General features: G+C 44.7%; 1 protein-coding gene across 1 annotated transcript in view; it reads right to left on the reverse strand.

The window, feature by feature from the left end:
- Window positions 1-14,575, reverse strand: part of LOC147724186 (kinesin-like protein KIF20A) — a 434,630-nt gene that overhangs the window by 306,564 nt on the left and 113,491 nt on the right. The window contains exons 7-8 of the mRNA XM_086966965.1: window positions 1,341-1,532; window positions 1,143-1,254 (exon numbers count right to left, since the gene is read on the reverse strand). Of these exons, the coding sequence (XP_086823091.1) occupies window positions 1,143-1,254; window positions 1,341-1,532 (304 nt within the window). The remainder of the gene's footprint in view (window positions 1-1,142; window positions 1,255-1,340; window positions 1,533-14,575) is intronic.

The raw sequence follows: 14,575 nt of genomic DNA on the forward strand, positions 1-14,575 counted from the left end.
TTTAGCAGCTGTTATTCGATACTTATAAGGAAAGTTTTTCGAATGTCTGAAACTGAGGTTAACCTGCTGTCACAGTCAGAATGGAGAGAGATTAATTAATATCAGGACCAAATTATAGGAAACAACTGCTGAAAGACGTATCTTATAAAAGAGTCACTCTATCAATCAATCACGGTTTTCTATAGCGTGGCTACTCACCCATAAGGGCGCAGGGTTTTAGTCGAAGAGTCAGGATTTGAGATCCTTCCTGAATTGGGACAGCGACAGGGATTGCCTGAGATGGAGGGGCAGGGTGTTCCAGGTCTTGTTGGCGAGGTAGGAGAAGGACTCTGGGCTTGTGGATCTGTGGGACGGTGGCCAGGTCCAGTTGGGCAGAGCCAAGGTGTCTGGCGGGTACATGGAATGAGAGGCGGTGCTTTAGATATGCTGGTCCTGTGTCTTATAGGGCTTTGTAGGCCGGGCCGGACTGGCTGTAGCGGGCACTGGGCGTTTCCCTAGTGGGACGTGTGGGTGGGGGGTGGTTTTTGTGCTCCCGCAGGGAAGTTTTTGTTATAAGGAGCCAGCCATATCGTCCCCCTGCAACAAAATCGGCTGAAACCGTCCCTAGTAAACAGCTCGGCTGCACCCCCAGGGAGACCGGTTGAGAAGTTTGCCAGGGCCAGTTACGGTTCCCAGTCCAGCCCTATAGGAGCGAGTGTAGTTCTCGAAGGTGTTCAGTGATGTGGCGAGAGTAAAGAAGGCGATCTGTTATTTCGGTTATGGAAAGACTCGGTGAGTCGTACCCGAGACTTACTAAGCAGATGAGCCTTTAGCAGCTCTCTGGACTGATGTACAGAGCTCACAGTGACAAAGTGGTTATTAAAATAGTTCTCACATTACCACGTGGCAGACGAGGTGACTTGTAGCTGGCTGTTGCTTAAGCAGAGAAGTGTCAAAATAAATGAAATTTACACAGTGCCTAGATAAACGAAAAACATATAAACATTTGAGTGGCCCCGAGCTGTATCTATAAGTGTGAGTTATATGAGACGTGATGAAGCAACCTTGTATGAAAAACGGAATGAAGAAAATCATTTTCAACATGTAAGGCGTATATGTTTTTTGTATGTATTACGTGAAAATGAGCAGAGCAAATTACACACCTTCTGCTGGACTGTTGGTTCATTCTTGTGCTTGCCAGACTCCGATTCTTGTTCCCTATTTTTAATATCTTACAGGCTTCTTCGGTGCTGCTAACATTAAACCACTTTAAGTCTGTAAAATTAAAAACACATTGTCTCATTATATACAGGTAAACTGTTAAACTGCGCCATCGAGTGTGTAGAGACGCGGATAGTTACCTTTTAAATAACTGCTGCCAGCTTGATCATCACAGACCTTTAAAACAGCACGTTTTTGCTGTTTTGTGGAAGAAACTACATCCAACAGGTCGTAGACATATTCATTGTAAATTTCACAAAATGACACCCACGCCGAATATTGGCACGTGCTGATCGCATCATCGTTTGATAAAATAAGGTTTTCAGTCAGTTCTAGGACAAAAAGAGACACACATAATAAGTACATCCAATTCTCAAGAAATCTAAAGGTCTGTATACGTTGCAATTCCATTTTCAGTACCCTTAATTTCTGCCACAGCCTGGGCAAACGAAGTACATTTTGGCCCGCAACTCTTACTCAGCTCTGTTCCTCATTATCTGCCAAGATGGAAAATGTATGCACAGTGGAGTAAAGAGAATTGCAGTAACATTTATTCATTTCCATCAGAAAGGTTCTTACGTACGTTTCATCAGGCGTGAGGTACAGAAGTGACCGAGGCAGGTAGATGGGTATACCCAATTACCCATGCATGGGAATCGCAATAAAGAAGGCCAAGTAAAGGGTAAGTAGACAAATAAAAGCACTTTACAATACATTTGCATTTTAGCAATAGGTGTATTTACAGACAGGGCTGTATAGATAAGCCTGAAATTGAAGAACAAAGGAGCAGTCTCATTCAACTCAAGCAAACTCAAGGTTGAAGAGTGTTACTGCAGCTTTGAGTTGTGTTAGAGAGAACTTAAACTTGAGATCCAGAAGGTCATCCCCGGGATGAGGATCAAGCAAACGGACCACACCGAAACAAAGTGATCTAATGGGGGATGCAGGTACGTAGAGAAGGTGGAGGTAAGCAGCGCCAACAAAGCGAGTAGGTATTTATGAATAAGGTCTGTCAAACATGGCGGAGATGGGCCATAAACTAGACAGAATCCATGCTGAGGAGTTCATCCTGAACTGTTGGGTTAGAAGTCAGGCAGTCTATGGTGAAGGGAGACGGAAGCCAGGCGAGATTGACAGAAAAGAACATGTTGAGCGCTCCAACAATGGAGTGCTATGGGCTTCTAATGGCTGGTAGAAGCCCGGAGCATCAACATCCCAATGTTTGTTCACATCAACAGCTGTGAACAAAGGCCTCACGGAGCCCAAGGGATTCCAACTCTCTCGGGCTTCGGGAGGCCCATGTTTTACAATTGGAACATTCTGCCCTCTAGGGGGTGTAACCGTGTAATAGCCATAGAGTCCTCTGTAGCGTACTCTACCAGCTATTACAGGCCTGCTCCCTTGTTAAAGGCCCTCACCTTTGGCTCGAGGCTTTAACACTGAAGCGGGCCTTAAATGGCCAGTAGAGCTGCTCCAGCAGACTCTAAGGCTTTAATATGGTCTATGGATGAGAAAGCAAACTTTGGAAGCTGAAGTGGAAGACAGGCCAGCTGCACATCTAAAGTAAGCCTCTCTTCTACGTGGAGCATCCAAAGACTCGCTGTGTCAGGATAGCAAGGGGTGGTTACTTTTCTAGAGCAAGTTCTCCCAAAGATGGTCTCTGATCCTGGCTGAAGGAATCCAGGACATTAAGTCTTTGTAAGGCCGCATAAAACTTTCCAGAGGAGCAGTGTTTTGTTGGAACCCTCTGGGATAAAATATGTGACCTAACAATGTTAGGGGAGAAGAGTGTTGGGATGGTTTGGAGTGCTTATGGTAATCTTTTGCTAATCCTCAGTAGTTGAATCATTACCAACACAAAGGTGATTTATTGTCGGTGCTCTTACACTGCAAAAGGAGAATCCCTTCTTTTGTATTTAACAAAAAGGCAGTGGTTTGCTTCTGTGGGGGTTGTGGCGCGTAGGCACGTCTACTGCCAAGAGGGTCTATTTACCAGCCGTAGTGTGGCTCAATGCAGCTAAAATTATTATGACTTTGCCAAGCTAAAATGCTAATTTTGGCTAAAGTATTTACATCAATGGCCGTACCTTAATAGACATTACAACTTTTATTGTAGTGATTAGCACTTATCTGAGAGGAGTTTATAGTGCAAGACGTCTGATGGTGTTATGGCCAAAGTTATTTTTTTTTGTATTCTATCAAGATGTGCGGGAACATGCAGTCCACAGCCTCCTCTAGGGGCACTCTTCTGCAGCTCTCTCCAGCCTCGCCCATTCTCAGATGTCCATTGCTTTAATGTAGATAAAACTCGGGGATAGCTATCCAAATAGAGCCTATTATTCAAGTCGAGGTGTCAGCAGGCCAAATTCTAATCTGAACTCATAATTTCAGTAACTGGACACTGGAATGTACACCGTAAGCGTTTCATGAACTATCCTCATCAAAACCTAGAGGTTGAGATTTTGTTTTCTGACCCGCGTTTTGCAAAGTCCCTAATTTTAGCTGCGTCTGTATGCGTTTTTGGAGCACCACTTTAGCTTGTAAAACCACATGACCAGCCAATTCTAGTTGTGGGAAAAACTAACTGCAACAAGCATTGGCTAAGCCAATAGGTCTCGCATTTGGGACCTTTTTAAGTGTTTAGCCATGCAACAGTTGGTGTTGTTGCACCAAGGATATTCTGCTGCGTAACTAAATACTTATAGGCTATGCCAATGCTAGTTTGTTTTTTGTTGCTGTTTTGTTAAAGTTGCTGGTCATGGTTTTTAACAGTTATTTGCATCAAATGAACTTGTTTTCATTGCTCTGAATGTTGTTTCCATTCTGTTTGTAGGAAGCAGTCATTCCCGGGGGTGTGGGGGCTGCCTAGCTGTGCGCATGCGCCGAAATTTACAAATGAGAAAAAGCGTGGTGAGGTGCAATTTACAAGTGTGGAGTGAGTGAGCCTCAGGCAGCCTGACTCACTCACACAGAAGTTCATGCACTGCACATGCATACTAAGCATGGCTTAAGGAAACTCGACCCACTCCCTTCCAGGCATTGAACACATATTTACCAAGAAACTCTGAGAAGAGCCTGCCTGCTGTACTGACGGCTGGTGGTGTGTGTGCCTGGTGAAAGTGTGCACTGATGGCTGGTGGTGTGTGTGCCTGGTGAAAGTGTGCACTGATGGCTGGTGGTGTGTGTGCCTGGTGGAAGCGTGCACTGACGGCTGGTGGTGTGTGTGCCTGGTGGAAGCGTGCACTGACGGCTGGTGGTGTGTGTGCCTGGTGGAAGCATACACAGACAGCTGGTGGAAGCGTGCACTGACGGCTGGTGGTGTGTGTGCCTGGTGGAAGCGTGCACTGACGGCTGGTGGTGTGGGTGCCTGGTGGAAGCGTGTACTGATGGCTGGTGGTGTGTGTACATGGTAGAAGTGTGCACGGATGGCTGGTGGTGTGTGTGCCTTGTGGAAGCGTGCACTGACGGCTGGTGGTGTGTGTGCCTGGTGGAAGCATACACTGATGGCTGGTGGTGTGTGTGCCTGGTGGAAGTGTGCACTGATGGCTGGTGGTGTGTGTGCCTGGTGGAAGCGTGCACTGAAGGCTGGTGGTGTGTGTGCCAGGTGGAATCGTGCACTGACGACCAATGGTGTGTGTGACTGGTGGAAGTAGGAGCATTCACAGCGATAGAAGACACAAATTAAACTGACGAAGAGGAGGGGGAGAAGGGAGGGTGAGTGCGAGCAGAGGAGCCTGGTTCCAGCAATAAAAACACAGCAATAAAAACACAGATGGCAGCTGTGCACAAGCTTGTGAACGCAGTCTGTAGGCCAGAAAAAGCATCCTTTGAAACTTCTAAAAGCCACTTACTAAATGTCTCGAAGAGACAGCGATGCGCTGTCTCAGGCGAGACCTAAAAATGGCTGTGGGCAAAATTGTCATAAGTTTACAGTTAAAAAAACGCACCAGCAGCTAAACATTAGGCACTTGTTACAAAATACAATTTTGCATAAAACATAATTCCCCAAATTTGAATAGCGGGAATTATTATACACTATGCAATGCTGGACTGAAGGGGGATCCAGTCAGATCCCAGACTCAGCAGCAGTTACTGAGCCGGACAGGGGATCCGTCCGGCCCCAGTAATACAGGACCATTTTTTTCGATATTATTTCAAAACACCGGGAGACCATTCGGCAGCCCCCGCACGTAGTATCCTTTGTAGTTAAAGCAGCAACATGCAAGCAGCGAGGGGGCTTTCTTATTGTCGATACCAGCTGGGCCCAACCCAAAGAGCGAATTGAAAGCGCTACAAACCCTCTTTTTGTTCGAGTAGGATTCTGGCTGGGAGCTACCTGGGGGTAACACCTAGATGCCATTGCAATGAAGGGGAAACAAAGGCACACAACTTATCACTACACAAGTACTTTAGAGAAACTACAATGCTTTTTAGTTTGAGAAATCCCGTATATGCACTCTTCATGCACTGCAAGAATGTCAGATAAAATGTTCTGTACAAGTATTTATACAAATAGCAATTTAAATAGCACCTACTTTTTATTAACATTTTTCATAGCGCTACTCATCCAAATGTAGGGTGTCAGAACGCTTTAAATCACTCATGCAAGAGTGTAAAGCAATGTACAGGATGTTACATAAGACAATCAGTTGCAAGGTGAAGGGGTCCACCACTACCTTTACTAGAAGATGTTACATGTTAAGAGTGTCTGGTTGAGAGAAACAAAGTCAGGATTTAAAATGTAATGCAGTGCTTGGGGGTTTCTGTACGAATAAGAGCTAATATGATCAAAATAATCCCTTTTTGGCAGCCTAATAATAAGAACAGATTGAGAAAAGAAACAAGAAGGTTCTAAACCCATGCCTTGCAGTTTGCAAGCAGGTCCTTGATACACTTCATAGCGGTTATATTACAAGGTTTGCAATTTAGGAACTGCAAGTAAATGATCTGTGTCAAAGGCAGTAACAACACTACCTAGCTACTTGAAATAAAGATCTGTCATCTGCATGTTAAATGATATGCTTTGCAGGAGACACTTTAACTCCAGTTACAATATGAGCAAAAAATGCGACTAGAAAAAAAACAGATCCTTCCAGCAAGAGCGTTGCCCACCATAGTTACCTTACCATTATCATTTACAGGGCACAAAAAGCTCTCTGCAGCAGGTGTATTAACCCCATAAGATATTTAAAAGCACAACCTTTGGCAGCAACCAGAAATGTGACAGTAAATCTATTCTGGCTTAATTGGCTGCAGTTTCTTTGTGGCAGAGTTTTAAATAAATAAATGTACAAGTTGACTGTCAGAATGCTGTTCTTCATGCCTCCATTTCATGTGATTCCACACCCTTTTGTTGCCACACCGTAACCCCCCATTTATGGGTTCTCGGAGTAAAGTATTTCCCAATTGCAGCACTGACATTATGTGAGGGAAACCTGTATATAGACAGGACTTGCATAAGTCCAAGTCATACTCTCCCATATGTATCTCACGGTGCACTGCAGCTGGGTTCACAAATGCTGTTCATACCTGGTGGCCATTCCTTGACACAGACCGTGGTGGCTGGTGGAGTTTGTGTGCCCGATTCTCATTTGAATCTGGGCTCCTCAGCTTTGGGTCTTCTTTTTGTGGCTCTGTTTTAAGGTCTCACCTACACACTGCTTCAGCTGTCTGTTGGTAAACAAAACATTGTATCCAGTATAGGTTTAACCCCTTCACTGCGGCAGCTATTCCGCCGCAGCGCTAAGGGGGCGGGGCGGCCTCGCTGCGGCCGCATGTTGGCGACGGAACCGCTCCGTCATCAGCCGCGGTTGGGCTGTGCTCATGACGGAGCGGTTCCGTCGTGGCCCCGCCCGCTCAATAGAACACGCCGTGCAGGCGCGAAATCAGCGCCGCTCAGGAGTGGCGGCCAGGCCATGACGGAACCACTAAGTCATCAGCACAACGCCACCGTAGCTGATGACGGAGCGGTTCCGTCATCAGCATACATAGGGTTAAAATGGTCTTTGTGTCCAACCCCTTGCTCAAGCCTCAATGGTTTTCCTCCCTATGTTTGCGTTTGTCCCATCCGAGGAGCATTTCAGTTAGTGCTTAATTTGTGAAAAAATAAGTGCTGTGCCCTTGTCAGAAGGCCACTGCAGTTTGCACCACCCTTTGCCCCTACCAGCAGAGCCAATGGCAGTACCACCTTAACTGAATTGTCACACTTGGAGGAGTGTGATAGTGAGTAAACTATTCCAGTCCCACAAAGCTATAAGAATGGTTTGGAGGCTGGTGTGCGTCATTTTTAAGGTATACTGATTTGACTAAAAACTGTTGCTGTGCTCCTCTGTAAATTAGACAAACAATGGCACCATGTGGCAGACCATCACAAGCTCTGGTGTTGGCAATTAAGTGCCAGTGCAGAGCACCGGAAACCACTGGCTCAAATTAATCCCGGATTTCAGCCCTGCTACTAATATAAGACCTTGTACAGCACTGCATTAAGAACTATTTTCTCTCCCTCTGTTTCTTTTTTTGCATTCCCATCCCTTTCTTGGCACTGTATTCTTTTTTATCTAAACAGGTCCCCCCTCAGTCCGCGATTGCATCCGATCACTTGTGCCTCAATCAACGCTTGCTGCTGTATTCGCAGCAGCCATCTTAAAATGTTTTTTATACCATTCTAAAATGGCTGTGCACATGTGTAGTGGTCATGTGTAGTGGTCATCTTGAATCTTTTTATTATGGTTTTAGAAAATTAATTCAAAGAAGGCTGCTGTATGGGCATGCGTAATGTCCCCGGTACAATTTGTTTTCCTAAAGCATAAGAAAAAACATTCCGAGAAGGACAAGTGCAGGCATGCGGTGATAGCGTCATTAAATGATTTTAATTTTGCTTGGAGAAAAATCTTTTAAAGGTGGCTACTGAGCCTGCATGTGCTCACACAGTGGCCAACTGGAGAAAAAACAAAACTAGCAAAGACAATAAGTTTCACAGTAAGGCCTATTAGCTTCACAGATGCTTATTTTTCTTAAAGTGTGGAAGAAGGAGACTGAAAGTTCAGCAGTGGAAAGGAGGCCTGATTCATCCAAAAGGTTGTAAAATATAGGTCAGTAATGCTAGAGTGTAGAATAGGAAAAGCATATCCTTCTCAGGAAATGTCTGGTTTATGGCGCAAAGCGAACCTTAACATTTTAACTAGCGGGGTGAGTAGGGCATTCTTAACCATGCAGTAATAGGTGAAAATATAGTAGGGACTAGCTCGATGTACCGTGGGTGGTGGATGAGGAGCAACGCATTGAACAAGGATTGGCAATGCCAAAAAGTCTGGTTTATTGCAGTCACTCATCCACCTGTCATTCATGCATCGGTCCTTGTAATCACTCATCTATGCACTCAGTCATTCACCCATCCACTAATTCGCTCTTGAGTTCATACACACAAACTCACAAATCAATGAAGAGGCATGTTCCTTTATTAGCCTTATCTATTGGCTTTGCTATAGCTTGAGAAGTGTCTTAGATCACTGCGGATGATGTGAGATTGCTGGTTTGAAAGGGGGCTTGGGTGTTGTCAGTAGTGTTCGATTAATATATATTAATATATTAATCAGGCAGAGGAAAATATCTTTGATGACATTCTAAAAATCACGTTTGACCCAAGGGAGTTGTGACCCTCATCCATACCAGCTGTAATATCACAACATAAAGGTGGAGACATCCTAAATAAAGTAGGCTTATTGGCTTTGTCAAGGGGTTACCACAATGCTAAAAACAATAGTAACGTATACAAGGGCTCGTTTATAAATCTCGGGCTGGGGAAGGAACTGCCTCACCTTATGCAGCCTTCCAAAACCCTTAATGTTCACGTTGGTAGTGCCACTGCCCTCTTCCTTGGGGCACACTACAAGGAAGGCAGAAAGTGAAGGAAAGCTAAAGCAGGGCATTAAGAGGTGCTTCACAGCTCACAGCAGGGACAACTTCACCAGAATATAGGGACTCGCGCCGCAAGCATTTTCATTTGTTGCAGGGGTGCCCCAGTCCCACAAAGGACACCCCAATGCGTGTTTAATGTTGGGGCAAGCCCCAAGGCCCCAGTGGCCCCAAAGACCCCAGCTGGCTTCCCGCACACTTCTCCTGTGCTGTGAAGGAGCAAACATTCTTCATTTGGCTCCCCCAACTCCTATTCTGCTTCTGTGGTGGGAGCAGCAACTTGTTCCTGGCCACGCCCACCAAGAGTGGTCTTTGGTCTCTGGGGGCCAGAGAGAGTCTTGCACTGCTGAGCTTTCGTTTGCTGCTTCGCACCGGCTCCTGGGTTGATGGTGTGCCCTAGGGGCAGAAACCGAAACATGTAGGGTGCCCCACACATGCCCCCTAGCCCAAAGAACTACAAATAAAGAAATTCCAGCCCGAGCCTTCCTTTATCCTGGGGATATTAGGAGGAGTTGCAGAAGAGTGCCATGTGCTTAATTTTCTACCAATGGCAAATTAAAATGGTCAATTTTCATAGGTGCATAACTCAGGCCACGTTGAGCCGATATCCCTATCTTGGGCTCATTTTGCTCCTGGAAGCAAACTATAGCTACCAGGAGCATTTTTAGCACACCTTTTGGCCTCTAAGAGGCCATACTTTACAGGGAGGCGGTTTTAATGCCTCCCTGACACAGCCTCCTTCTCTGTCCTCACTCCTCAGGCCCCATGGCCTCCTGGCCATCTCGCAGGGCACCTAAGGGCAGTGGAGAACAGGTCTTTCCCCAACTGGAACACAGGGGGCATAGAGTCCAGCACCACTGGCCCTGGAGAGACATTTAGTTTGGGAGGTCAGTTCTAGACAAAGACCATAGTCCATCAGGGGCTTCAGGGTGTTTCGTCTTCCAGCTCGCCAAGATTCTTTCATTGTCGCCTTCAGGTCCAGGGTCTTGCTCTCTGCCCGTCACTTTCTGCAGGGGTATATAAGTGTGGTAGTAAGTTCTAGATACCAGGCACCCCAGGCCAATCTCGGGATGCCGGCATCATCCCTGCACCCCTGCCCCAACCATCCTGCACAGCAATCCAATATGGCAGAATCCTTCTTTACCTGTGCAAAGCTTCTATGCCAATCCAGAGATGTGGTTATAATAATGGGCAAACCCTTGCTTGTGGTCACTGCAAACTGGTTCTAGAGTAGCTCCACCCTCCCACTGGTTTTGTTGCCAAGTTGTCTAGGAAGATGAGATGCAGGCCTATGTGTGAGCTACATCTGCTGATGACAGGGTAGGAATCTTTTGAAGCTCAGGAAGGGGTTAGCACAGCCAAAGGCCTACCCTCACAAAGAACAAAAAACACCTCTCCACACCAAGCCCTTTTAAAAACTGCATTTTGCTCAATGGGTAGACGCAATTTGATTCCCCCAATACATTAGATTAGCTATAAAAATGAGTCCTTAAATTATTTCTCTGGCTGCTACCAAATCAAATTTAGCATTTATTAAATGTAACAATGTAGTCTAGTGTTCCCCTATGGAAGCAGACAGGCTTGCAATAGTGAAAATAGCTTTTGGGTATATTTCACTACAAGGACATATTCAACATTAATTTTTACATGTCCTACTTTTAAATATCATGCACGCTACCTATATGGGGAATGAGACCTAGTTAGGGGTAACTAAACATTCAAAAGAAAAGATTAGGCCTGTCAAAAGGGGTTATTTTGGCAATTCAAGCTTGCAGTTTAACTCCTTGCATGCTCGTGCTGGCTGGGAGCCATCACGCGTCACGGTGGGCGTGCGCATAGGATGGACACCGGCCATCCGAATCCCGCCCACTCTGCGAAAATTCGTGCCGCACGCATGGGTTAAAAGTGCCACAGCCTGTTACACCTGTGTACAGCTACATGCTGTCGATAAGAGTAGTCTCTTGTGTACAAGCATGTGCAGACTATGCACATGTGTTCACATGTTAGCAGCCCAGTGCCCCTTATCCTGACTGCGTTATAGAAGCCTTATTTTCAAAGGCATAAACTGGTGGTAAACTTATTCAATCCAATTACCATGAAATTACTGTGAGTGACACTCGGATAGTAAAGATCCACAGTAAAGGTACAAAAACCAGGCAGACTAATTGCATGGAACCCATTATCAAATATTAAAAAAACATTAGTTTATTCAATTGACAATAAAGTGGAGTACATCAAAATTACTTGAACACATTTAAAGACGAAAATAATTACATACACTGGCTAAGGGGTACTGGGAGAACATATTTAAGATGTATGAATCTTGGGGATGCCCCAGATTCCAGAACTGTCCCTTACAGAAGTGCAAACATGTTTTGCCATTTTATCCAAAGTTTGACGACAACAGGTCACACCACAATGGACTTCCCTTGGTGTCTAGTTTTTAGAGAGGTCTGCGTTTTGTAGGTTTTCCTTGGTTCGGTCTGAGCCCTAATCCAAACATAGCAGCTATCCACATCACCAAAATGAGTGAACTTGAAATTCAAAAACTTGATCTTGTCTTGTTGCGTTTTGGGGACATGCAAGGTACCATTTTTAATCAGGAGAATGTTGGAAACACAACAGTACAAGATTTGCTATTATTGATTGAATTTCTCTCCATTTTAGGCTACCAAATTTAAGCCAGTGCAAAAAATAAAACAAAAAAACAAAACACATTTACATACTGCCCTCTGAGTTGCATAATATTGAGGGGAAATTTAAGTTCAGATTTCTACAAGTAGCCACTATTCCCAACCTCTTTTTTGGGGCCAAAGTTAGAAAATGTATACATTTTCTTCTTACTCCTTTTTCATTTATTAGATTTTACCATGCGAGTTGGTGCATAGTCGGTACACAATGAAAAATCATTCTAAGATGAAGTTCAGTTAATGGCTCTGGGTATTACGCATTTTTGGGCAACCAACAAACATTACATATATCTGGAACCAAAAGAGTTTTGAGGACAAAACAGTATTTTGTTTTGTAAACAAGCCATTAGGGCAAAGAAGAACATCTTAAAACGTTTTCAGCTATTTCTATGTTTTCTCCTACTTACATTCATTTTCTATTTTAACATTAGTTTCTCTGGGATAACACGAGCGATCTACACAAATGACCCCTTGATGAATTCAAAATGTTCTCTACATTTTGTATATCTTTCTGGGTTCACCTTTTGGTTTCACACTTGCTTTCACCATAAACTCTTTGTAGGTAGGAAGCACAAAAATAGGACAAATGTAACGACAGAATACAAAATTGGAGTAAAGTGATTTTTTTATAACTAGGTCTATTTTGCTCAAAGATGTTAATAAGATGATCTTCGCACAGCAAACAGTTTGTTGACAATATAAAAAAAAAAACTCTTTCTTGCAGAACAAGTTTCCTTTATTAGACCACCAACCCCCTGGAAAAAAATAGAATTGGTACCTTTTGGCCATTCTTCTAATTGCTCCAAGGTGAATCCACAATCCCTGGGTACATTTACAATTTCCAACATATTGAAAAAGAGATGCACATTTGTTCTGGATAACTTTCGTGGGAAAAAAGGTTATGAAGGAATAAACACAAACACACTGCCTCAAATATAAGAAAATAAGCACTCCCCACTTATGGGGTTAATGTTCTCAATTGGTAGCAGGTAAAGGAGCTCATTGTGTACATTTGTAAATGCAAGATTCCTTGCTCTGGTCTAGCTGGGCCTCACTCAGACGTTTGCATGCGGTACAGATCATAACACATATTTGGATTGTTGATAATTTGACTATGTGGGTTAAGAAGGGATATGTCAATTTTGTTCCGACATTTGAAGATATATGGCAGTCTTCTCTCTTCAAGAGAACGAAGCTTTTTGTTTCAAGGTAGTGGTTTATCACCATCTGTTTGAGCTGGAGGGTTCCCAGTCACAAAGACAATGTTGCACCAGCAGCACTGTGCATATTTGCCACAGACATCTGGCTCAGAACTGAGTGTTTTTCCAATATTCTGCGCCTATTTAAGGACTTGGAACTCCAAAGGCAGCAAAAAGTTAGGAAAGGCTCTGCAACAGGCACCAGAACATAGACACCATCATTTTCTAATAGACGATTTTGAAAGGAAAATGGTGCACAGCTTTAACCCGTTCAGTGCTTCTGTCGGCCGTTGGACGTCGCGCGAGCTACCTCCCTGGTGCTGCGCACGTCCAACGGCCGACGCGGCCCCACCCGTTTCTTCGAACGTTCAGCACTGGCGCTGAACGTTCGAAGCAGTTAAGGGGTTAATAGAACCAAAAGTTACTTCAATAAGTTCTCTGTCCAGTTGCTGGCATCTTCTGTCTGTGTCAACATCATCTTCATGTGTGGAGGAGAATTAATAGTTAGGTCTGTTGAGGAGATTTCTATTTTTTCAGGGTTCTGTCCAAGAGACTAGTCTGAAAACTGGGAATGGGATCATTGTCTAGTTCACTAGTATCAGATCAGGTACCAAATCCGTGCTGGAAAGACCTGAAGACTCAGCATTCCCAGTTGGATGGAAGGCACCATGGCAAACTCCCTGGCCATCAGGCTGGTTCATGCATTAAATTATGAAAGAGATACAAGGAGGGATGGAGTTGGGAAATCGACTCAGTCAAATCTCCTCTATGCAAGAATTGGAGAAGTGTGGCTCACTGGTTAGAGGAGGCAGACCTGGAAGCAGAGGTCAGCCCGGGACCAGGGTTCAATTCCCGGCTCGGCGGGGTCTTGAGTCCTAAAAAAATGTCCACGGACTCGACAATTCTCGCTCCGGTGCCTACTCGATTCACGGGTTCACACTCTGCGACTCTGGGCAATAGCTTGCTTAATCTCCACAACGGCCCCTCGCGGTGGGATGCCTGGCTTTCACCTTGTGGATACCCTGCCGGGGTTATCTCACAGGGGAATACCAGGACAGGTTCCCTAAGCAAGCGCTTAGATACCGGGTCGGTGATTTGCGCTATATAAATACATGTACATTTACATTTACAATTGGAGTAATCCAGTGCTTAATTTGAGTCAGTGGTTTCCGGTGCTTGGCACCATCACTTAATTGTCAGCACAGGCACTTCTCAGTACAGCTGCCACATGGTGGCACTGTTATTGAAATTTTAAGATGAGCAGAACGACGATGTTTATTAATTAATTATACATTAAAGCCAGCTAACACCTGCCATTCTTATAGCTTTGGGGGCCTCAAATAGTCAGAATTGCCACAATTCTAGCAGTGTGAGGATTAGTTTTGCAGGTCCTGTCATTGGCAACGCTGGCACAGGCAATGGGTGGTGCAAGCTACAGTGGCCTCGTGATGAGGGCCCTGGCACAAACTTATTTTTTTAACAAAGTAAGCACTGGAGTAATCTTCATAATAAGGAGCTAACCCGCAGACTACCTAGAAAGGAAGAGATCCTCACAGTAGTGAGGTGCAAAAG

This window comes from Lissotriton vulgaris, chromosome 4_1 (assembly GCF_964263255.1).
Source record: "Lissotriton vulgaris chromosome 4_1, aLisVul1.2, whole genome shotgun sequence".
NCBI lineage: Eukaryota > Metazoa > Chordata > Amphibia > Caudata > Salamandridae > Lissotriton > Lissotriton vulgaris.